Here is a 24,038-nt window from a genome sequence, read left to right as displayed (position 1 = left end):
TGTGCCCTTACCAGAAATGCATTAGTGCATATCAGTATGACCAAATAAAACCGCCATATTTGAATTGAAACAAATTGCTTAGAACAAATTAAAAGAGAGAGAAAAAGGCAGGTTGCTCTAAAAATTTTAATGGTAGAAAATTGTCACTGAAAATATGAGTTAATAAGCTAATAAATGAATAAATAAAACAGCACATTCAAAGATTCAGAATAAAGAAGTACTTATATTCCAATTCAGTTCATTTCAGAGATCTAAGCTACAAATCAATTGTAGTGTCACCTTGTGGCCGATTCTCACAAAATCCGATACACAGCATCTTGCTGACATCCTGCAGGCATTTACTGAATTTCATGATGATTGTCCCATCAAGTGAAGTTATTGGTTGATTTTTTTATGTCTGGAAAATTTACAACACCACTGAATGTGAAAATGTTTTATTAAACACATTTAAATTAATTCTGAATTCCTCAAGTTCATAAAATGTAACACATTGTCTGTTTTCATTTCAGCTCTTGTATTTAGAACATATTAAATTCTCTTCTTAAATTAAATTTACTCAGTGTGTAAGATGGTATAACAAGTGCCTGTGCTCTGTTGTGCATTGTATAAAATTAGATATACGGTGTTAATCAACTGTCACTGAAAGTGTGAGTGTGTGTTTAGTTATCAAAGCTCATGAGCAGAGTGGTTCCTCTCTTGATCCAGTGATCATAAGGCACAGCTCCAGACTTCAGATCAACTGCCATCACGAATGACGAGTGACTACAGTACCACCAGACCACACAGGGTAGTAGTAGCAGGGACACGAGTACATAAAGTGACGTGACATACAGCTAAGTATGGTGACCCATACTCAGAATTCGTGCTCTGCATTTAACCCATCCAAAGTGCACACACACAGAGCAGTGAACACATACACACACACTGTGAACACACACCCGGAGCAGTGGGCAGCCATTTTATGCTGCGGCGCCCGGGGAGCAGTTGGGGGTTCGATGCCTTGCTCAAGGGCACCTAAGTCATGGTATTGAAGGTGGAGAGAGAACTGTACATGCACTCCCCCCACCCACAATTCCTGCCGGCCCGAGACTTGAACTCACAACCCTTCGATTGGGAGTCCGACTCTCTAACCATTAGGCCATAACCACACAACCACACACACACACACACACACACACACACACACACACACACACACACACACACACACACACACACACACACACACACACAACACACACACACACACCACACACACACACACACACACACACCACACACACACACACACACACACACACACACACACACACCAGAACATCAACAATTACTGAAGGTATCTGACTTAAGGTTGACAGCTGAATTCAAGAGAGAGGATTCAGTAACACAGGGATGTGTGTAGGACTGTGTACTCACTCTTGGAGACCCTCTTGAGGCTCTCCACAGGTCTGAAGTGGATGGAGGGCATGGGACAGACCAGCGGCAATGGCTTTGCCTCCACCAGACAGGAAGCTTTCTTATCCCAGCCCGCCCCCTCCAGATACAGCCCCGGGATAAGCACTCCATCCTGGAGGAGAGATGGAGAAAAACAAGAGGTTGAGTGCAAAACAAAGACATCGAGAGAGGCCATGCAGTGCAAGAATTTAACTGGGAAACAAAATGTGGAAATGTTAAATACTATTTGGCCTGAATGGCGTGAGGACCAGTGACAACCATTCGAAACTTACAGTATGATATTTGATATGAATTTGTAAGTACACAAACTAAACTCTGTAGAGTCTGCTCTGACAGACTTTGCCACATTCTTTTAAATGTTTCTGATCACAAAAAATGTATCCTGTAAGTTCTGATATAAAAATAAAGATATAGTGCTTAAGTATTATTTGGGTCTGGACAGTCAAGCTAATTAATAAATATTGATGATAATAATAATCCATGCCCTCATAGTAGAAGGATTAATTAATTAGCTTTTACCTCAAATAACAGCAATAAAGACATCATACAGATATATTGTTAACATTTTATAATAACTTCAATTATTAAGATTAAGAAATATATATAAAATGTATGACTTTAACTGAAGTTTGATATACACTAATTTCATTCAAAAGTTCAGCAAAAAATTTTTTTCTTATTAATACTTTTACTAAGCAAGGAAGGTAGGATGCATAATTGAACAAAAGTGACAGTAAAGACATTTATAATGTAATAAAAGATTTCTACTTCAAATGAATGCTGTTCGTTTTAATTTTCTATTCATCAAATAATCCCAAAAATGTATAATTTTTCACAGAAATATTATGCATGTGACATGTGACACTGAGGACTAGAGACACAACAGGGATTTTCAAAATGATAAATGATATGCAAATCTCAGGTGCATCAGCTCCTAATGGACAGCGGATGGCAGCAGTTACTCACCTTGGGAGGGAAAAGCAGATTCTTGTCATCCATAGTGTTGACAGTGAACTCCCAGGATAGAGTGTCTACAGACACCTGCACAGCAAACACAACGCTGATATCAGAATCACTGCCAGCAGGAAAAAAGCTTGTTTTCCCATGGGGACCTCAATTTAGGTCCCCCTGGTGACATGAGTCCCCACACATGTACACATACAGTAGCGCCAAGATATGGCCACTTTAAGTGTATCCTCAGTTCTTACTAGCCACCTGTCGGTTTGTGGGGAGATTACATATTAGGACATTTGTTTTTCAGTCCATTTGCTGCAGAATAGGCTGCCCTGAAGTGTCGTAGGTGTCTCTTGATCATAAGATGCAGCTCATTTTGCTGCTGTGCTCCTGAAGCCATTGAGTAGCTGAGCAGAGTGTGATTTTGGGGGAGCGTTTGAGAACTCCTGTTTGCAGATCCCAAAAGGTAGCGAGAATAGACACCATCACTGGGGCATTAGAAAGGTAATGGAGCAGGAATGTGCTGCGTCCCCTGCAGAATGTGTGAGTAAGTGAATGTGAATGCAAAGTGTCAGTGAATGTAATGCAGTAAAAATGTGTTACATGTGTTACCGTGCATGTTACTCAAATGAATTTAGACCATTGGTTTGCTGTGATTGAAATCCATATGAGAAATGTAATGCTGCATTAAAAAAAAAATCCTCTTGGGAAGTTTGGAAAGTTTCCACTTGTGAGTTTGGAAATCGTAATTAAGAAGTGATGTGCACTGAATTGATTTTGTTCAGAATAAAATGAATACATAGAGCAATTTCATATTTCTTTACTTCTTTCTCTCTCTTTAAATCCCCAGGAAGATGTTTTAGAGGCTGGTGCACCAAAATGAAGTGCAGAGAACTGACATTAGGTGTGTGATTGATGCTTTATCTTTGTGTATTTTATCATTCTCGTGCTTCTACAGAGAATGATGGGAACGATTACTCAGACACAAGCCTGTTGCCTCATAATGCATCTGAATTAGTTGTCCTGCCCTTTGTAGCAAGATTTATTGATATTCATTATTAATAGTATACACAATCCATAGAAACCAATTGTACAGTTAATATTCACAGTTACAATAGGAATTTGTTTCTGCCATGATTCTGTAAATTTTTAAAGGGATTGTTTTCCCCAAAATCAGTATTTACTTTTAAATAATTATTTATGTACAATTTTTTTTTTTTTTTTAAATGTTGCATTGTTATTTTGACCATACAGTGAAAGTCAGTGGGGTTCAGTGTTGTTGTTACACAGATTCTGAATCTGGTTCAGATCATTACCTAGTTACTTTAGGTAGTTACCTATAGTTACAGTATACCATTCAGAAGTTTGGGGTCAGTAAGATATTGTTAACATTTTTAAAACAAGTCTCTTATGCTCACCATGGCTGGATTTATTTGATCAAAAATACATTAAAACAGTAACATTGTAAAAATACAATTACAATTTGAAATGACTGTTCTCTATTTGAATATATTTTACATTTTTATTTATTTCTGTGATGACATGACTGAATTTTTAGCAGCATTTACGTCAGTCTTCAGTGTCACATGAGGCTTCAGAAATAATTCTAATATTCTGATTTCCTGCTCAAGAAACAATTCTTATTATCAGCGTTGAAAACAGTTATGCTGCTTAATACGTTTTTGTGGAAATCAGTATTCTTTGATGAATATAAAGCTATAAAGCTTTTTATTTCTGTGAAATAGAAATGTTTTTTTTTTTACAATGTAACAGTTTTTACTGTCACTTTTGATCAATTGAATTGTTCCCTGCTGAAAAAGAAAAAAACTTCCTGACACCAAACTTTTGAACAGTAGGATATCACTGACTGAGCTCTCTAGTGTGTATAAGAGGACACTGAATTCTTCCCCACATGTGTTTGATGTCCTGAGAGTGTGCTAAGACTCTGTTAAGTATGTATGAGTCTCATGATGTGTTGTTGACTTATGTTTGTGTGAGTCTCACATTGTTCTGGCGTGCAGAGCTCTGCAGTACAGCGGTGATGAAGCCCATAGGGAAGGTAAATCCAGACAGCCAGAAGAGGACAGGAAGGCAAGTGGTTTCCGCCCAGCGAGCAAACTGCTCCACGCGCTGGCACAGGTCCCTTGTCCAAGACGCCAAGTGCTTCAGAGATGGATACGCCTAAGGATGGAGAGTGTCTAATTACTGATGCGTGTCTTTTTTAGTGGTGTAATTAAAATGATCTTACTGTTTTACAACAGTATTTGCTCTCAGCAGGAACTTGACACCAGATGAATGAAATCTGGTCAAGGGCATAACATCAACTTCAAACAGCACAAAATATCTTGGTGACATCTATCTCCGCTTACAGTAAGGCGTTTCATTGAATATTGTGTAATGCAGAGTTCAACTGGTTTAAGAGAACTGCCGCTCAAGGCCATTGAGGAGGATACAAAGGAAGAGTTTCTGTGGGTTTGGATGAGATGCATTACTGTCTGTCATGAAGAATTCCTTGAGTGTCTGAACCACAGAATAAAATATTACATCTGGACTTGAAAGATTTTTAAACACATCTTACATAACCAGATCAAACTGAGCGATTAAACTAACATAAATCTGATGGTGCAGAACAGTATGGTGCAATGTTTTCACAAATTTTTTGGGACTGAAGAAATGATTCACCCTTCTATTTTTGGTGTTCAAAGAACAAAGATATTTGGTTTTGATAAAAAAAGAAAAATCAAACGTGAGTGTGGCTTGTGCCAAAGGAATTAGCATTTCAAATGCAGCGACTGCCACACAGCACTAGGAAAATACTCATGATTAGTTTCATTTCACGCTGCGCCATAAAAAAACCTTTATGCATTTAGGTTCTCACTGACATGAAAATGAGAACGTTTTGAGATATTTCTAGGCAAAATAAATGTTATTGCTTTTACCCTTTGAAACTGCGACAACACAGAGTGATATAAATGAGGATTTTGATGGAGTATCTGCTGATGTTTTAATCTGATCTAGCACTCAAGCGCAGTATTTCCCAAACTTTCCCACCACCCACGCACCTAATTGAAGCTGTGCATGAAAATGGGGTGCCCTAAATAATCAACCATGTAAATGTATTTGAAAAATTAATCACAATCGTGGGAACAAGTGTATGATGTCCAGTGATGATTTTCTTAACTTAAAAGACAAATCTGGTCAAACAGTCACATTTCAGCACCATCGAACAGCGACTGAAAGAAATTAAATAATAATAATATAGCATGCTATTAGAAATGAAAGAGAAAAAAAGACTGACTGGCCTGCAGAGATCAGCTAATGTTGAGGGCACACACATTAATGCACATCAATTATTTTGCTTTTATTAATGTAACCCTGTGCTTTAAGTGATTAAACACAAGTGATTAAACTTTTGAACATCCACAAGTTAACTAAAACAAAAAATATAAAAAATGTTATAAAACTCAATGATATAAAATGATATAAAACTCAAATAATGCTTGGCAATTAACTGAGATTATATAAGTTTGAAAGGAAGTACTAAAATGACTAAAATGATAAAAAGCCAAATCAAAATAACAAAAGAACATAAAATTATTAAAACTTAAACTAAAATGAAAACTGAAAATAAAAAAACACAAGCTTATTCAAAATGTTAAGTATTAGTAAATGTATGTAAATAATAATAATAAGAAAAATCCAATAAGAAAAATTATACTTGTGGTAATTATGAAAAAGGAAAGTGTATTTGAAGAAAAGCATTTGTAAAATGCTAATTTACTTCTATCACTAATACTTGTAATGTCAAATTTTATTAATCAATAAGCTGACATGGATAACATCAAAGTAATTTTCCATCATTACATATTTACCTTGGTGCATCATATGGAAGCCTGGAGCTAACTATGTAATAAAGACACATTGTGAGATATGAAGTCCTACTTTTGAGATATAAAGCCACAATTACCTTTTTAATTATTTATTTTTACTCAAAAAATGGGCTTCCACAGATTGGAAACCACTGATCCCAGGTCAGTGAAAAAAGAACACCAGATTCAATAAATGGTGTGAGTGTTATCTTTTAATAGCCTTTAAGGTCACAATGGGTTATATGTCAACAGTGTCAAAGTGACGTATGAGGCCCGACACCTTCACCACTCACAAGCCAGCAGTTATAAAGAGCATGAAAGAAAGGAAGATGGGAGAAAAAAGTGAAATGATGAGTGAAGAACAGCAGAGAGAGTCAGTGGCAAATGAAAGTCATACATCTCAGCAGAGATACAACGAGTCACAGCCAAACTATAACACTGGACAGAGACAGAGGAACTGTGCGTTCAGTGTTAAAGATAGGCTGATGGATGGAGAGAGGAGGAAAGAGAAAAAGAGAAAGACAGTAATGAGGCACCACAGACGGCAGAAGGACAGTCCCAGCTGGAAAGGAAGCCTTAATGGATGCTCTCCACTTATTTTGTAAAAGAGGGGCAGAAAGACAGAAAACGAGACAGCGGGATGGATGGATTGGCATTTGGATCAGTATATAGGCCATACGCTTACTGAAGATCTTGCAGTAAACATGGTTTTGTTTATTCAGTTTATTTGAGTCCAATTATCCTTAGCAATGAACCAAGAACACACACACACACACACACACACACACACACACACACACACACACACACACACACACACACACACACACACACACACACACACACACACACACACACACATCTACATCAGACAGAAAGGCTGTACTGTATCACACAAGGTCTAACATACAAAACTGTCCTTGTTGACCTAAACACACACACATCTTGTAGACCGCGGCCTGTGCATTCTTGACATGAATTAAGCATCTCTCGATAACAAACACAAAGAGTGTTTGAACCCAAGATGAGTGTGTTTAATCCTCTAAATGCTGCTCTGTTCACCTCATCTTTCACAGAGCAATCCTCTCAACCGTTCATTCACACACTCCTGTTGCTCTCCACTGAACACACACCTCTGACCTCACAGCCCACTTTCACACACTCACGCAGGGCTGTATTACAACTACAACACGACCTGGTGTGTGTGATTCATAGAGTTATAAAGCACTGTTCCAAAACCTAGTGAGATGCTTAGCTAGATAGCATTTCAAAGGAAGCAGAGGGAGCATGTGTAACCTTCTAAGCTAACTTGTTTTGGCCAAATTGTAAGCTTTCATAGTTTTCAGTCGCGGCGCTAAATGGTTTAGTGTTTTCTTTATAAGTGTTTTCTAATGTGAAACTTCGCGATTGTGTTTATATTCTCGGTTCAAATGTTTCTTGAGCACCAAATTAACACATTAGAATGATTTGTGAAGGATCAAATGTACCAGACCAGCAAGAATGAAAAATCTAGAATTTTTGGTGTTGCCATGTGGTTGCTAGGGTACTCAGGGTGATTGCAAAGGTGCCCAGGTAGGTTGCTAGGGTGTTGCTATGGTACCCAGAGTGGTTCCTAGGGTACTTGGGATTGTTGCTAATGTCTTGCTTTGCGGTTGTCAGGCAGGGTACTTGGGGTTGTTGCTAATGTGTTGCTAGGATATTTTGGGTGGTTGCTAGGTTAGTTTGGATGGTTGCTAGAGTGTTACTATGAAGTTATTGGTAAGTATCATCACATTGCTAGCATGTTTCAAATAGATACTATACTAGTTGATAGTAATGCTGCAATTAATAGTTTGTGAATCTTTCAATCATGATATTTAACAAAGGATTGGGTTTAATAGTTTAATGTGCTAAAAAGTTGTTAAAGCGTGCAAATATGCAGAGTAACACTTTATTTTGTTGTTGTTGTTTTTTTTAGTTGCATTGGATTTGTTGTGAATTGTGTGCCAAAACAAAAATCACATAGCCAGACTTGCCATGAACAATCCTTGTATTGGCTCATAAAAATGTAAAGCTGTAGGGCAATTTCATACACATTCCCAAAATAACACACTTTAGTTTTTATCTACAGGTCATATCAAATAACTGATAGTAGCTAAACTGTTTATTACTAAAACTTCACAGATACTGTAATTACTGGCAATTTTTTATTTCACCCTCCAAGTCCAGTAATCCATGCTATTTCATATCTACTTCTGCCTATAACTCAAGAGCTGCCTCTGCTGTGCACTCAAGTCACCATGGAGGCACTGATTGAGGGTAATTATAGGATGTGGTTGCTATAGTAACAGATGTTCCATCCACGTATGCAGTATTGCTGGGTTCTGAAAGACCAGCAGACACAGAGGAACTGGAGCACATTTAACACCAGACGATACGAGATTCAACTTTTGGCCCCATGGGGGGGCTGTTGGTCTTCATTAGATCAGAACTGTGGCGGCAGACTTACCGGCTGAAGAGGACACACGGGAATCCTCACAGCAGGGTAAAGAGGGGTGTCACGGATCAAAGGGTGTGTGTGTGTGTGTGTGTGTGATGGCTTGACATATACTCAATGCAAAGTTTGTGTGTGAGGCGAGCGAGTAATGAGAAGATCTGTCCGTGAGAGTGTGTGGGAATTGCTTGCTCTTTATCAACCAGGGAAACAGTCTCTTCATTTGGGGACGCTCTATCTGTTCATAAATTTGGACTACGAGGGATGATCATAAAAACACTGAAGACATTGTACAGTTTTTTTGACCGAACAGAGAACACATTAGCGATTCTGTGAGTGTGGTTGGATTTACTTGGCTGAAGTTTGGGGACAAATTTTTCCCCAGAAGTGAAGCAAATTAGCCAAAACTTTACTTTAGGGATAATAAATTAAATAACTCATGTTTTTAATCTAAAAATGCTAAAAGTTTTCTTTAAGGTGTAGGGTTAGGGGTTTATCCAGATTATAATGAGAAAAAAAAAAAAAAAAAAAATTCCCCATTTTACTTCATAAAAGTGTTTATCCAAATAAATCTCAAAAGATTCTCACTCACCTGAAAAACAAAGAGAAAGTTATAATTGCTGTAAACAATCAGTCTTCACAAATCCATAAAGTCGCCAGAAATGCAGAACTGTAGCCTAAATTGCACATAATATTTTAAGCTTATATTGAGCTTAAAATATTATGTGCCATTTAGGCTGCAGTGTCACCACGACACAAAGGTGAATATGCAGTTTCATTGAGAGTATGATTCAACTATGACTTTGACAAGCTGCCAAAGTCCTTATAATTTTGCAGCCTGAAAAATAAGTAGTGGATCAAATAAGGCTAAAGGCTGAGAATCACTGTCTTAACAGCTGTCTCAGGCATAAAGACAAAAAGAAGCAAAACCAGTTTTTCATCTAAATAAATATGACTATAGAAGAAGAAAATTATTTTTATTTTAATCAATTATAAAAATAATTTTACTATTATTTTTCTTTAAAAATCTCTTTAAAAAAATGTGTATGAATACATTTAATGATTTTGAGGATCATTATTGTATATTTTGAACACATATTTTCGACAGTTTTTCTTATTGCTTTGCAGCCTGAAATGAAGACAGACACAGTTTTTGTTTCATCCAGATCTATTTACTCTGAGCAACTTATAACATTCAGGTGAAAGATAGAACACCAACATGTCAGAAAAAAATCACTGTATGATTTAAATAAACAACTTTTTTATTTTTTGGTGTTTTTTTTTGGGGGGGGGGGGATTGACTTGTTTTAGTAGTAGTATGGTAAAAGATATATGAATGAGATCGTGGGTATAATCCATACGCAGACACTGATGATGATGTGATACTGTCTTTGCGCTGTGCACTTTTTGCATTTTTGTAAATTTATGGCCTGAATAAAGACTTTTGAAGGCTTTTTCTTAAAGGACTTTGTGTACATGATTTCATGTTTTTTTACTACTACAGTATTGCAACATGAAAAAAGAGTATCTAATACCAATAATCATAATACATTTAAATAAATTATTATTTGGGAAGAGGGTTGGCACATATTACTTTTTCAAATGCAAGATATAAGTGAACCTTGTGGAGTTTGTGTGGGAGCTATGAAATTAATATACTAATAAATGCATGAAATAATGCACTTTAAATGTATATGAAAATGCAATTTCTTACTCAAAATTTCACAATTCACATTGGTCATATTTTGGAAAACACAGAAATCAGTATAAATACAGAAAGATCACACCTTTGTCTCTCTTTCTCTACCTCAAAGTCAGAGCCATCGAAGGTGTAGACAATGCTCCAGCTGAGCTGTAGGAACTTCTTCCTCTCCAGGATGACGCTGTGGAAGAAGCAGAGAGTGAAGAGCAGCTTACAGTACAGCAGCGGCTGCAAACAGTGCGAGAACTGAGACTCAGACACCCGCTGATAGAGATGCTTCATATTCCACTTCACCCCCTATAGAGACACACACACACACACACACACACACACACACACACACACACACACACACACACACACACACACACACACACACACACACACACACACACAAAAAGACCACTTTTACACCACACACCATTTCAAACATCTGACTATAGTGTGTGAAGTGTGTGTGTGTGTGTGTGTGTGTGTGTACCCTGGGACGCTCAGTAGTGATTTTGATGCCCGTCTGCAGGATAGCAATGGGGAATTCTGGGTGAGGGGAGGAGCTTAGCCACAGTCGGAAATCTGGATGACATTCTTGGACTTGTAACTCATCTAATAGCTTATCCAGCTCACACATCCAAGAGAGAGACAGGTGACAATTAGCCAAGAACACCCAATGCCCTGGCAGAGAGAGATTTTGTTTAGTAGATTTGGTAAAAGTAAATTAGATTCAACATTTTCTGAAGAAAATGTGAGTTGTGTTTGCTGGTGCTAAGGCGTTATGTGTGGTTACCAGCAGGGTTTTTTCATGTGATTGTTAAGTTGCTTTTAAAACATGGCTGTTTCTCAATTCCAAGAACGCAAATAATGGACTTGTTTTCCTGTGGAGATCAGTCTTGCCAGGCTACTTTTCAAAAAACGATTTGGATGTTTGATGGAGTATGTCTGTGCCAAATACACTCCTTCCGGGTTTGAATAAGTTTTGGAAAGTTTTTCTTGAGCATGGCCCTTCATGATGTCATGAAGGGCGGAATTCCTTGTATGGGCACTTGAACCTGGAAGAGCGTGCACACACATCAACCAGAGCAAGAGCAAGAGCACGCCCATCAACGTGCTTTATACAGGCTACGGAAGTCATCGGCAGTGCTACACAGGACTTGCTCGAGAAGAATGTCTCCAAAGAAGAGTGTTTTTGGTTGTGAGGGAAAGATAACCTTGTTCAGCTTCCCAAAGAACCCAGTGTTATGTGAACAGTGGATGCAGTTTGTTTATCCAGGACAGCAACAGAGTTTTGCAAGTGTGTTTGTTTGTTCCCGTCATTTTGGTGACAAATGTTTTATAAACAAGGCCTAGTTTGGTGCTGGATTTGCACATTATTTGATATTGAAAGATGGATCCGTCCCAGTGATAAAAGATCCCGGTCATGAGCTGGAAGTTAAACTGCATCAAATTTCTGTGTTTTGTTGGTGAGTCTTAAGCTCTGCCCACAGCACTCCTCCGGAAGCTCTGCTGTACTTGCATTCTTGAGTACTGAAATTGAACTTCAGTGGTTGATGACATATTGCGAGAACACAAGGATGCAAGATAGCTTAAGAATGCAATAAACTGCATATTTCTATACAGTTGCTAGGTTGCTTATCAGCTAAAGATCAAAGAGACCTTCCCAAGTCTCTATGCTATTCATTCACTCTATATTCCCTAAATATGGATCACACCTGGTATTTTGTGACATCACATCCATGCACACATTTACATATGACCACCACACAATATCTATTCAGTATTCAGAAACCTGGTGAAGCACTGTTAGTCATTTCACGTGTGAAGAGGCTAGTCAATCCTAGATGTCATTTAGAGACTACAGAGGCTACAACTAAAGCTACTAAATCTACAGAAGCAACATTCCTGAACTCAAACAGTAGAGCATGGCGCTAGCAATGTCAAGGTCATGGATTGCCAGGGAATAACTAATAACATGTATGACTTGAATGCAATGTAAGTCACTTTGGATAAAAGCATCTGCCAAATGCATAAATGTAAATGTATGCTACAAACTCTCAGGGTCAAAGAGAGTGTGGAAAGTACTCATATAAAAGTAAAATAAAGCTACTTTTGGTTGAAAGTAGAATATATACAGTACACTGCCATTAAAAGGTTTGGGGTTTTTAAAGGGATACTCCCATAGACTGCCAAGTAAATAACAGTGTCAAGGTCCATAAAAGGTATGAAAGTCGTCGTCAGAATACTCCATCTGCCATCAGAAGTGCAATCTGGGTTATATGAAGAGACGGGAACACTTTTTGTAAGCAAAGAAAATAAAAATAACAACTTTATTCAACAATTCCTTTGTCAACAGTCTCCTCTGTGTCTCTCCATATCACCGCATGCTGCGTATGCTCTTCTGTATCATCCGTGCCACAAGGATGCGCTGTTTCTACGTGTATTTAGCTTTGATTTGAAAGAAAACAGCGCATCTTTGTGGCACTGATGATTACGACGACTTTAATACCTTTTAAGGACCTTGACACTGTTATTTATTTGGCAGTCTATGGGACAGTCACAAGACTCCGGGTTTTCATCCAAAATATCTTAAATTGTGTTCTGAAGACGAACGAAGCATTAACGGGTTTGGAACGACATGGGGGTAAGTGATTAATGACAAAATTTTCATTTTGGGGTGGAGTATCCCTTTAAGATGTTTTTGAAATAAATCTTGTATGCTCATCAAGGCTGCATTTATTTATGTAAAAATACAATATAGTGATATTCTTTAATATAATTACAACTTTAAAATATAATTTATTCCTGTGATGACAAAACTGAAATTTCAGCAGCCATTACTTCAGTCTTCAGTGTCATTTTTTTTCAAGATTATTTGATGAATAGAAAGTAAAAAAAAAAAAATAATAATAATTTGAAAAATGTACTTTTGTAACATTGCAAATGCGTTACTCACACTTTTGATCAATTTAATGCAACTAAATAGCCGAATAAAAGTATTTCTTTAAAAACAAAAAAATAAAGAAAAAGAAAAAAAAATCTTACTGATCCTAAACTCCCAATCTTCTCATCTTACTAAAGAGTTCTGTGGGTGAAGCGTTAAGAGATAGCAGAGGAAGCTATAAAAAAGGAGATAAATAGTGGCAAAAACAGAGGTAGAGAGATAACCTCACCATTTGTTACTCCCTCTTTGATCAGCCGTGTTGCGATGGGTGCCTGGCCCTGACCCAGCGAGAGGGCAAAGAAGCGCTGACCCATGCCTGACGTCTCTGCCAGCTGAACCAGTGCTGCCATTGGGTCCACACCAGGGGACAGCACAAAGATCAGAGGAGTCCTCATGGTGCTGTCTGCTAAAACCTGACACACACACTCACAGGGTAAATGGGTTTTGGTGCAACTGCAGAGAGGTAAGAGTTAAAAAGCAGTCTCGCATTCAATTTTCTGAAAATGTCAGCTTCTTATAAAACGGTGTCATTGACAATCTAAGTACATTTCACCTTAATGTAACACAAAACTTTGCCATTTTCATATCTCACCCAAGAGCTACTATGATATAAAGAACAAAAAAAGTAAAGTTCTTTGCTCACTGATTCATTTTAATACTAAGCTTTAAGATGGGCAGCCATCTTTGTGTGTGTTTGTTGTGTGTGTGTCACCTACAGCCTTCATCCCAAGAATGGGCGGCTCTACCAACTGAGAGCCCAGGTTATTGATTGCGAAAGTCATGACACAGAAAGAGATCCGATCCTGTCGGAGAGATCATACAGTCAGCATCCTCTGCAGCTGATTGCATTTTTTTTTTTTTTTTGCCTTCTCTTGTGCAGAGAATGAAAGACTGGAAAAACAGAGACAGACTGTGGCAATCAGGTCAGGAAGGGAGAGAGGGAAGAGAAATGAAGAGGGAAATTAAGGAACAAGCTGATAATGTGTTTCACTTCACTAACTTTAAAAGGGGACTTTTCATTGACTTGTATTGTTTTCATATTGCTCTAATGATATTTTCTATTCCCTAACTAGGATCTGCGAACCATGAACCATTTTTCTAAGTACCAGCACTGAATGATATTTGCTTCAGTTAATGGTATATGTATTCTTCTGCCAATGTAGACAGAACACCATTTTAAATCTCTGACATTTCCAAATGAATGCCATTTATGAATCTGTTCTTTACTGTGAATCAAAATCATCCACTATGGCAAGTGTAATCCAACCTGAATCCCAAATAAATGATTCTTTTGAGTTGGTTCTTTTTTTAGTGAATAAAAACCATACACTGTGAACCGTGTAATCTAATTGGATTCCTAAAAGAATGATTCCTATGAGTCGATTCTTATCAGAACAATCCTATCTGATTCTCAAACAAATGATTCTTATTGGCTGATTCTTTTAAGTGAATCAAAACCATACTTCACGACCAATTAAAACCAAATTAAATTTTTAAATGTGTTGGATTCTCATGCTAAACATGGCCAGAGTGCTATTTCATGCATTCAGAGTTATTTACATTGTTAAAAGTGTTGGATTCTCATGCTAAACATGGCCAAAGTTTCAAAAATCGATTTGGACGTATGACAGAGTATTTCTGTGCCAAATACACTCCTTTCGGGTTCATAAAAGTTTCGGAGAGTTCGAAATTATTTCATGAAGGGCGGAATTTCTTGTATGGGCACTTGTACCTGGAAGAGCATGTGCACACATCAACCAGAGCAAGAGCAAGAGCACGCCCATCAATCCCTCATTCCTTGTGGAATTTAAACCTACAACCTTGGCAAGCCAAATCTTTAATCACTGTGCCAATTTTTCTTCTTCTTTTTTTTTTAAATTTTTTTTTTTAGCTATTTTACTTCATTATGCATTATGATTTGTTTGATTTAAAGATATTTGTGACCCTGGACCACAAAACCATTCTTTTTTAAAAAATTTGGTTTGTTAGGATCGGACAATATTTGGCCAAGATACAACTATTTGAAAATCTGGAATCTGAGGGTGCAAAAAATCTAAATATTGAGAAAATCGCCTTTAAAGTTGACCAAATGTAGTCCTTAGCAATGCATATTACTAATCAAAAATGAAGTTTTGATAAATTTACAGTAGGAAGAGCGCGTGCACACATCAACCAGAGCAAGAGCAAGAGCACGCCCATCAACGTGCTTTATACAGGCTACGGAAGTCATCGGCAGCGCAACACAGGACTTGCTCGAGAAGAATGTCTCCAAAGAAGAGTGTTTTTGGTTGTGAGGGAAAGATAACTTTGTTCAGCTTCCCAAAGAACCCAGCGTTATGTGAACAGTGGATGCAGTTTGTTTATCCAGGACAGCAACAGAGTTTCGCAAGTGTGTTTGTTCCCGTCATTTCAGTGACAAATGTTTTATGAACAAGGCCAAGTTCTACACTGGATTTGCACATCATTTGATATTGAAAGATGGATCCGTCCCAGCGATAAAAGATCCCGGTCATGAGCTGGAACCGCAGGCGGTAAGTAAAACTGCATCAAGTTTCTGTTCTGTAGGCAATGGGCTCATAAGTGCTCGCGATTCTTTAGCTCCGCCCATGGCATGCCTCAAAGAGCTCAGCTGTTTTCAGAGAGAAGTGTAAAGCTGAACATGTCTTTTATAAATCTGATAAAACTAAAGACTCTTCGAAGATATGAAGGATGCAATACTGTATATATTTCTTTCTTGAAAGCACTGAAGTAATCATTATTTGAACCATTTAGGAGCCAGAATTGTTCTGATTGTAAAATTCCTAAACCAAACGCAAAACTTGACCCCTACACACATGCAGACATATTACCAAGAAGCGATGCTTTCTCTGGTTCTGGATTGGTGTAGCAGAGGTGCCAGTCTCGAGGGTACTGCTCAAACGAGGCCACGAGTCCATGGAAATTAGTCAGTTTATCCAGTTCAGTTATGTTGTCCCAGTTAGAGTCCGACAGCCAGCTAGAGCAGGGGTTATCCATCTGTTTCTCCTTATCTAGAACTTAACACACACACGCACACACACCACACAGAATGCTTTATGTAACATGAGGACTTTTTCATTTTTAAACAAGTCAAGACAATCCTTTCCCATAATCCACTTTCAGAACCAGTACACACACATACACACAAACACAATCCCCCATGCAGCCCTCACCAGTCCCCTCCGGAGAAAAAAAGCTGTATTCATTAGTGTTGAGCATCCTGAACGCCTCCAGGATCTTGGCGCACGTGGAAACTGAACAGGAGCTTGTGACACTCAAACAGTCCTCGACAGGTGTATCTGCAAACAGATCAAACACTCTGACATCACTCTGAAAGTCAGCTTAATAAATAATAGAATACATATTGAAATATATTTATTTATATACAGTTTTAATACAGTTTTCAAATACATGCAGTGATGGTGAGCTTAAAAGGCTTCTTTCAAAAATCTTACTGATTGGTAGTGTATACAGCATATGTAATTTTCACACAAATATTAAAATAGTTTTTTATTTAATTTTGTTTGCTACAATTGTAATAGTGACAAAAGTATAGTGAAAATACTCCCCAACACTTCTGTAAATATGTGTATGAGTGTGTGAGTTTGTGTTTCAGACCTGTAGACTGCATAAGTGTGGTGTCTGTTGAGGTTGTTTATCCTCTTCTCCAGTTTGTGGCTGCGGGGGGTTGAACAGGTTGATGTAGGCATCCAGAGAAAACTGATACATGGGATCTATATAGCCCAGATCGTTCAGTACAAAGAACAGGATGGACGCCCTCTGGGCACAGGGCCGGTAGGCCTGAACACACACAAACACACAAAGAGTGGTGTCTATAGCTTTATCTGTCTCTCTTGCTATCAAAATCCTCATCTCAGCAGTCTTTTTATCTCTCTGCCTTATTCAGAGGTGCAATCTTTAATCCAATCTGGCAACCCTTTCAGCACCCTCACTCACACCATCTCTCTCTCCTTGACCTCCCCCTCATCCCTCTCTCTTTCTCTCTCACCTCTCTGGCGGTATCGATTTGGCTCTCGGTCAGTTCGCTGATCTCCAGTTGTTCTGGGACCTCTGTGGCCGTGACTTTGGAGGTCTGCAGGGTGTTCACCAGCTGAACGTCATCCAGCAGGGAGCCGGACGTCTCATTCAGCAACCTGTACACACACACAAACATAATGGATGAGTGCAAAATGTGAGACTTGCTAGTATAAATACACTGTTGATTAGAATTACTGATGTGTTAGTGGCACTTGTATAAAGGTGTTAATGCAGAGCTGTGACATGTGCATGTGTGTGTGCCGCCCACTGCAGGACCTCGTCCTCCAGCTCCTGCAGTTTCCTCTTGCCAGAGGCGATGTTGATCACCAGAGAGTCCTTCTGTTCCTCCAGCTCAGGACGCTCCTTCCTCACCATGATCCCCAGCAGCTGGGCCTCCAGATCCTGATGCACACAGAGTTATGTTTCATCCTCAAAGACCTCTGTCATGGGAACAAGTTCATTAACATACTCACTGGCCTGTTCTTTAACAGCAGAGTTGACAATGTTGGTTTTGCAAGAGATTTCAGGAGTGTAATGTGGGTTGGACAGTTTGGTGGTCATGTAAAAAACAGAATTCAGGACTGTATTCCACTTCTTTAACTCCCAGTTTTAACAAGAAACGCCCACCTGCAGGACAAGAGATATACAATTTTTCCTCATTCCTTGTGGGATTTAAACCTACAACCTTGGCAAGCCAAATCTTTAATCACTGTGCCAATTTTTTTAGCTATTTTACTTCATTATGCATTATGATTTGTTTGATTTAAAGATATTTGTGACCCTGGACCACAAAACCATTCTTTTTTTAAAAATTTGGTTTGTTAGGATCGGACAATATTTGGCCAAGATACAACTATTTGAAAATCTGGAATCTGCGGGTGCAAAAAATCAAAATATTGAGAAAATCGCCTTTAAAGTTGACCAAATGTAGTCCTTAGCAATGCATATTACTAATCAAAAATGAAGTTTTAATAAATTTACAGTAGGAAATTTACAAAATATCTTCATGGTACATGATCTTTACTTAGTATCCTAATGATTTTTGGCATAAAAGAAAAATCTATAATTTTGACCCAGACAATGTGTTTTTGGCTATTGCTACAAATCTTGAACCTAAGCAATGTTATCAGCCAATGTTGAGTTGTGTGTTTGTTTGTGTGTGTATAGAAGGAACTGACCAACTTGTGTGAGGGACTTGTTGAGGATGGGGGCCAGTGAAGGATCTAATTCCTCTTGGACGTTTTGCAAAAGAACCGGGGAACCAAACTGCACCGCATTTTCTGCAAAAAATCTGGCATCTGCAGGTCTATTACCTTCAACCCCTGAGAGAGAGACAACATGAGACTAGAAGAGAACATGAAGGACACATAGAGGACAAGATAATGACACCAACAAAGAAGAAAAAAGTAAAGGTAGCAGAGAGGATAAATATGATCAAAAGTGATAAATGGACATCGATGCAAGAAAATGGGATGTGATAGAGACAGAGAAAAGCTGGGGGAGGCAGAAAAGAGGCTTCGGCGCTGTCATTTTGTTATTGTTTGTAAATGTCAACGTTTAACTGTAGCATGTGAACGGCACTCGCCGCTCCAGACACTCACCACTACAGATGAGAAAAGACCTGCAAAGAGGAGGAAAAGGTCACAGACAGAGAGATAGACGAAGAACAGAGGCTGAAGCTGAACAGCAAATTATCCTGAGAGATGAAACGAAAGTATGTGTCCTCCTATATCCCCTTCTGAACACACCTGACAGCCTATCTATCTATCTATCTATCTATCTATCTATCTATCTATCTATCTATCTATCTATCTATCTATCTATCTATCTATCTATCTATCTATCTATCTATCTATCTATCTATCTATCTATCTATCTATCTATCTATCTGTCTGTCTGTCTGTCTGTCTGTCTGTCTATCTATCTATCTATCTATCTATATATCTATCTATATATGAGATGCGGCATCACAAGAGGATTGAGATTGGAGTTCTTGTATTCTAATTAAGCGCTCTGAAAACGGCTCGTCTGTGGGTTAGACGGTGAGTCATGTGATGAGGCATCGTGACTCTGAGCAGGTAATGTCGGCACTGAATGTGGGTTATGTTTTCTCCTTGGAGAAGTAAATCTAACACTGTTTAATAATCATGGAAGTCTCAGTTTCTATCCTGCTCTGATGTCTGTATTCATTACAAAGGCATTTAGGGCAAAATAATGTAGTCTGTGTTCAGTACAAGGATTCTATGAACTCATATAAATGGGAATGTGTGTGTGTGTGTGAGATATTCACCCATTTGGACTTCATGTTCTTAATCCACTTTAGCGCTTGTCCTTGAGGGGCCACCATTAGTGGCCATCTGTGGGGAAGGACAGGGAGAGAGAAACATTAGCTCTTACATTATCCATAAATAGGCTATTTCCTAATAATCCATAATCTCAAAATGTCATTAATCAGTTTGGTGTGTGTGTGTGTGTGTGTATATGTGTGTGCATGTATGAGTAAGGAAGGAAATTATCTTTAGTTATAAATGAACAATCAGAAAAAACTGAGCTTATTATTATCTTTAGATAATTATTCTCCAATCACTATTCATTACTGCTCATTATTCATGAGATATCATTATTATTCTAATTAGTGTTAAGGGATTGGCTCTCTGGGCCTGACCGGTTGCCACGGGTGACGATGACTCTGTTCTCGGTGGAAAAGGCATCAGATGGGAGGCCTTGGATATTCGATTTGTGCACTGCCGTGGGTTTAGACAGGAACATTGCAAAGCTGAACCTCAGAGAACACGCACCCCCAATTCTCTGACCTTGAGATGAAAAGAGTAGCAGAGGATTTGGGCAAGGACTTATGAATAAGAGGAAAGAGAAATTAAGTGTTAGAGCTGTCACCTGCATAATGTCATAATATTCTAACCTGTGAAGTATGCAATACTATGCAATACTGAACCAGTATTCAGCACAAAATTACAGTAACTTACAGCAAGTGCTCTAGATGCATCGGATGTTAGTTGATACATGTATCAATGAAAGCCATAAGCACCAAGTTTATACTGGGTGCTAAAGATGAGCTAAGACAAGAAGGACAGAATGACAGACAGAACAACAGACTGGCAGACAGAACAATAGACAGAATGACAGGAGAAGACAGACAGACATTATATATATATATATATATAGATAGATAGATAGATAGATAGATAGACAGACAGACCAAACAAAAGACAGATAGAGACAGAAGAATAGAAAGACAGAATGACAGATAGATGAATGATAGACAGAATGACAAACAGACAGAAGGACAGAAATAAAAAGGCAGACAAATACAGACAGAATGACAGATCGATACAATGACAGAAAGATAGAATGACTGAGAGACAAATAGATAAGAAAGAAAAAAGACAAGCAAAAAAAAAAAAAAAAAAAAGAAAGAAAAGAATGACTGACAGGTAGACAGATACCTGTTTCCTCCAGATATTTGTGACCAGCTCATCTCTGTAGTTGGACAGGAAAGGGCCCATGTAGGACAGGACATGTTCTTCTCCAGACCCTGAGCCATCACACACACTCACAATCGCATCAGAGACCCCGGCTGCATTTTCATATCCATGTATAAAACATCAAGGTGACTGGAGAGTGACTATGTGTGTGATTGTGCGTATAGCAACTGTCTCCTTCCAGCGAACTCTCTCTCCTGCCAGTCTGGACATCAGCTTGCCGGCCCGGTCCAGTTTGAGCTCCATGTCCTTGGATTTCCTCCGTAGCTCCTCTTCCTGGGCCAGCTTTTCATCATATTGTCGCTTCAGCTGATCCAGTTTCTCTCCTACCTATAGACATACACACAAACATTAGCACTATATCACTTTAATAGCATTAACATAATTAAGCCCACACACAAGCCCACACTCATGCACAAATATAGTGCAGGACAGACTGACACACGATGACCTCTCTGAGTTTGCCTGTTTCTCAGCCAGTCACTGCTCCATGCAGCCTGGTTCTCTTTGGCTCAACCAACCTGTAGATACGGCCGTATACCTGATGCACACACACACACACACACACACACACACACACACACACACACACACACACACACACACACACAGGTATGTGTACATTAAAATAAAATTTTCAGTGTTAAGGCCCCTTTACACCATGAATGATAACTGTAACAATATCTAAAAAATTGCTCAAATTCTAATGGTGCAGTCAGATTATAGAAATTTCAGAGAAATTTAGCAGGCAAAAAATGCCCATTGTCAAAAGTATAGCCTTCAGCATGAAACAGAAATTGCGGTTGTCTTTTCTTCCGTTGTGACACATATCTAAGAAAAACAGCTTCTTTTTTTTTATTTATTTAATTATTTATTTATTTTTTGTCTATTGGAAATTGATTGGATGGTTGTCGTTTTCTAATTACTGCGATCTCATGTAAGTGACAGATTGCTGGAGAGGAGAATTTATTGCCCAGTCATTACAGTGATGCACACATCATCATAGATAAGATATTGTTGTGAGGGGGAGGGGAAGTTAATGTGCAGAGATAAATAATTTATAATAAACACTGCAATATTCCATTAAAAAAAAATAAAGATATACAATGAGAATGGTCCATTTTGATGTTATGGTGGCTTTAAAGCGCTTTGAATAAACTATTGGTGCTGGTCTTGGTGTTCTTGGTATGAATTTATTTATTTTTTCATAACAAGGGCAGCAGAACAGCATTTGGGTGTTGAAAGTGTTGTAATTGTGTAACTCATGACTGCTGTACCTCCATGGCCCTCACCCACATGCAGAGGCACTTTGCAGCGAGTGAGACCCGTCCGATGATCTCAGGCTGGAAGTCGGGCTGCATGCAGTACTGTCCAGTAGTCTTCAGTACGCAGTCGGAGACGTTGTCCTTATCAAAATTCACCAACTGCTTAATGAAGCTGGCCTCTTCTAAAACAAATGGCTTGAATTCAGCCTCAGGCAAGCACATATTTCATTTTTTTCTGCAATCTGTTCTGTGGTTATGTGCTTTCTACCGCATAGTGCTGACCTTTTTAAATATATCCTGGCATGCTAATGAATCATCCAACCCTCCCCTTTCCCTGTTTGGCTTATGTGATTTTTGTTATACAGTAGTCTGGTATGGATTTCATGCCTGAATCTATGTGTGACATCAGTGTGATGGAGTGATTTAATAAAGATCTGGAACTTTCTCTTTCTCGTACCCAGTTATCTCTTGGCCTCCGCCCAAGTTGGATAACATCCTCTGAGGATCATAACTGCCTGAATGACAGTTTCTACAAGAGCTGGAGGTCTGCCATAAGACTTGAGCTCTGTCATATCTTTCTTTCATTCAGCGACTCCAGAGCCTGAAGACAGTCCAACAAGATTACCACAGTTTCTTCATGTGCTGATGAAAACATTATGTATCACATATTCAGATAGCTGTATTATATTGTACTGAAAGTAATAGATGCATGAATGCAGAATGACCTTCATGGCTTCCTCTAGAGCAGGAAGCACTTCATCTAGGTCTCTCTGAGCGTTCTCAGCCATGGCCTTACACTTGATTTCTTCTGCTTCTATTTTCTCACTGTGAGCATCCACCGCCTACACATACACGCACATTAAGACACACACCAAACTTAGAAGGTTATAAATATTCCAAGAATGCAGGCTACCCAATACATACAAAACAAAAAACAACACACAAATGCACACAGACAGATCATCTTACCAAACATTAGCATGCAATAACAAAAAAACAGGATTGCTGAGCAGTGTGAAGGTATACCAGCTGACGGCAGAAATGTGTCAACGGGTAAAGAATCTGCTGGACCATTTATAAAGTAGTACATCTAAGCATATTTATGATGTACAATAAATAGTATGTATTATAAATATACATACTCTATTAGATATTATAATACATTAAAAGTCTTTTGTCTTTAATATTACAAAGTTAAACTGTTTGAAAATGTTATCTTTTCATTTGTGTCAAAAAAAAGATGAAGTTCCTTTTACTATGAAGTCCCCTATTAATACATGATTATGTAATATTTAAAACATTTCAAGGTTGTGATATAGTAATTTTTCCACAAAAATGACTATATCACAATGTACAGTATACTCTCACTGTGATAAGTTGTAATTATTCATACTATAATATAAGAGTTGGTCATACCTTTCACCCCTAATAAAGAGCCTCAACATTATACAGACTGACACACACACACCTTCTGCTGTTCATCTGCCTCTCTCTTCGGCTGCAAAATGACAACCAGATATTCCTCACACTGTTTCTGGAACTCAGCCACTTTCTTCTTGGCCTCTTCCAACTCTACACACATGGCCTCCACCTTACTGCGCATGTCGTTGATCTTAAACAAGCCATTCCTCAACTTAGACACTTGCTGTCCGAGCTCACCTCGCTTCTCAGAAAAAAGAGAGTGTTGCAGAATAAATATTTTATTTTAGTTAGAGTTACCATTAGCAGACAACAGTAAAAATGGGAACAGGAAACTATCATGTCTTTTAAGTCATCATGGCAGCTAAAGGAAAGAGAAACTGAAAAAAAAGTGTGTTTGATTCCTACTT

General features: G+C 38.4%; 1 protein-coding gene and 1 pseudogene across 1 annotated transcript; both read right to left on the bottom strand.

The window, feature by feature from the left end:
* Window positions 1-1,378: 1,378 nt before the first annotated feature.
* On the bottom strand, window positions 1,379-4,672 carry LOC122145772 (dynein axonemal heavy chain 2-like). The gene is made up of 3 exons (XM_042761353.1): window positions 4,414-4,672; window positions 2,422-2,496; window positions 1,379-1,567 (listed from the first exon to the last, which is right to left on the bottom strand). Exons 1-3 carry the CDS (start codon window positions 4,459-4,461, stop codon window positions 1,379-1,381), a joined length of 312 nt encoding a protein of 103 aa, XP_042617287.1. The 5' UTR covers window positions 4,462-4,672.
* An 8,686-nt stretch (window positions 4,673-13,358) lies between these two features.
* Window positions 13,359-24,038, bottom strand: part of LOC109064280 — a 43,292-nt pseudogene continuing 32,612 nt past the window's right edge.

The sequence above is a fragment of the Cyprinus carpio genome, chromosome A7 (assembly GCF_018340385.1).
Source record: "Cyprinus carpio isolate SPL01 chromosome A7, ASM1834038v1, whole genome shotgun sequence".
NCBI classification, from domain to species: Eukaryota; Metazoa; Chordata; class Actinopteri; order Cypriniformes; family Cyprinidae; genus Cyprinus; species Cyprinus carpio.
This window is presented reverse-complemented; position numbering and strand designations above follow the sequence as displayed.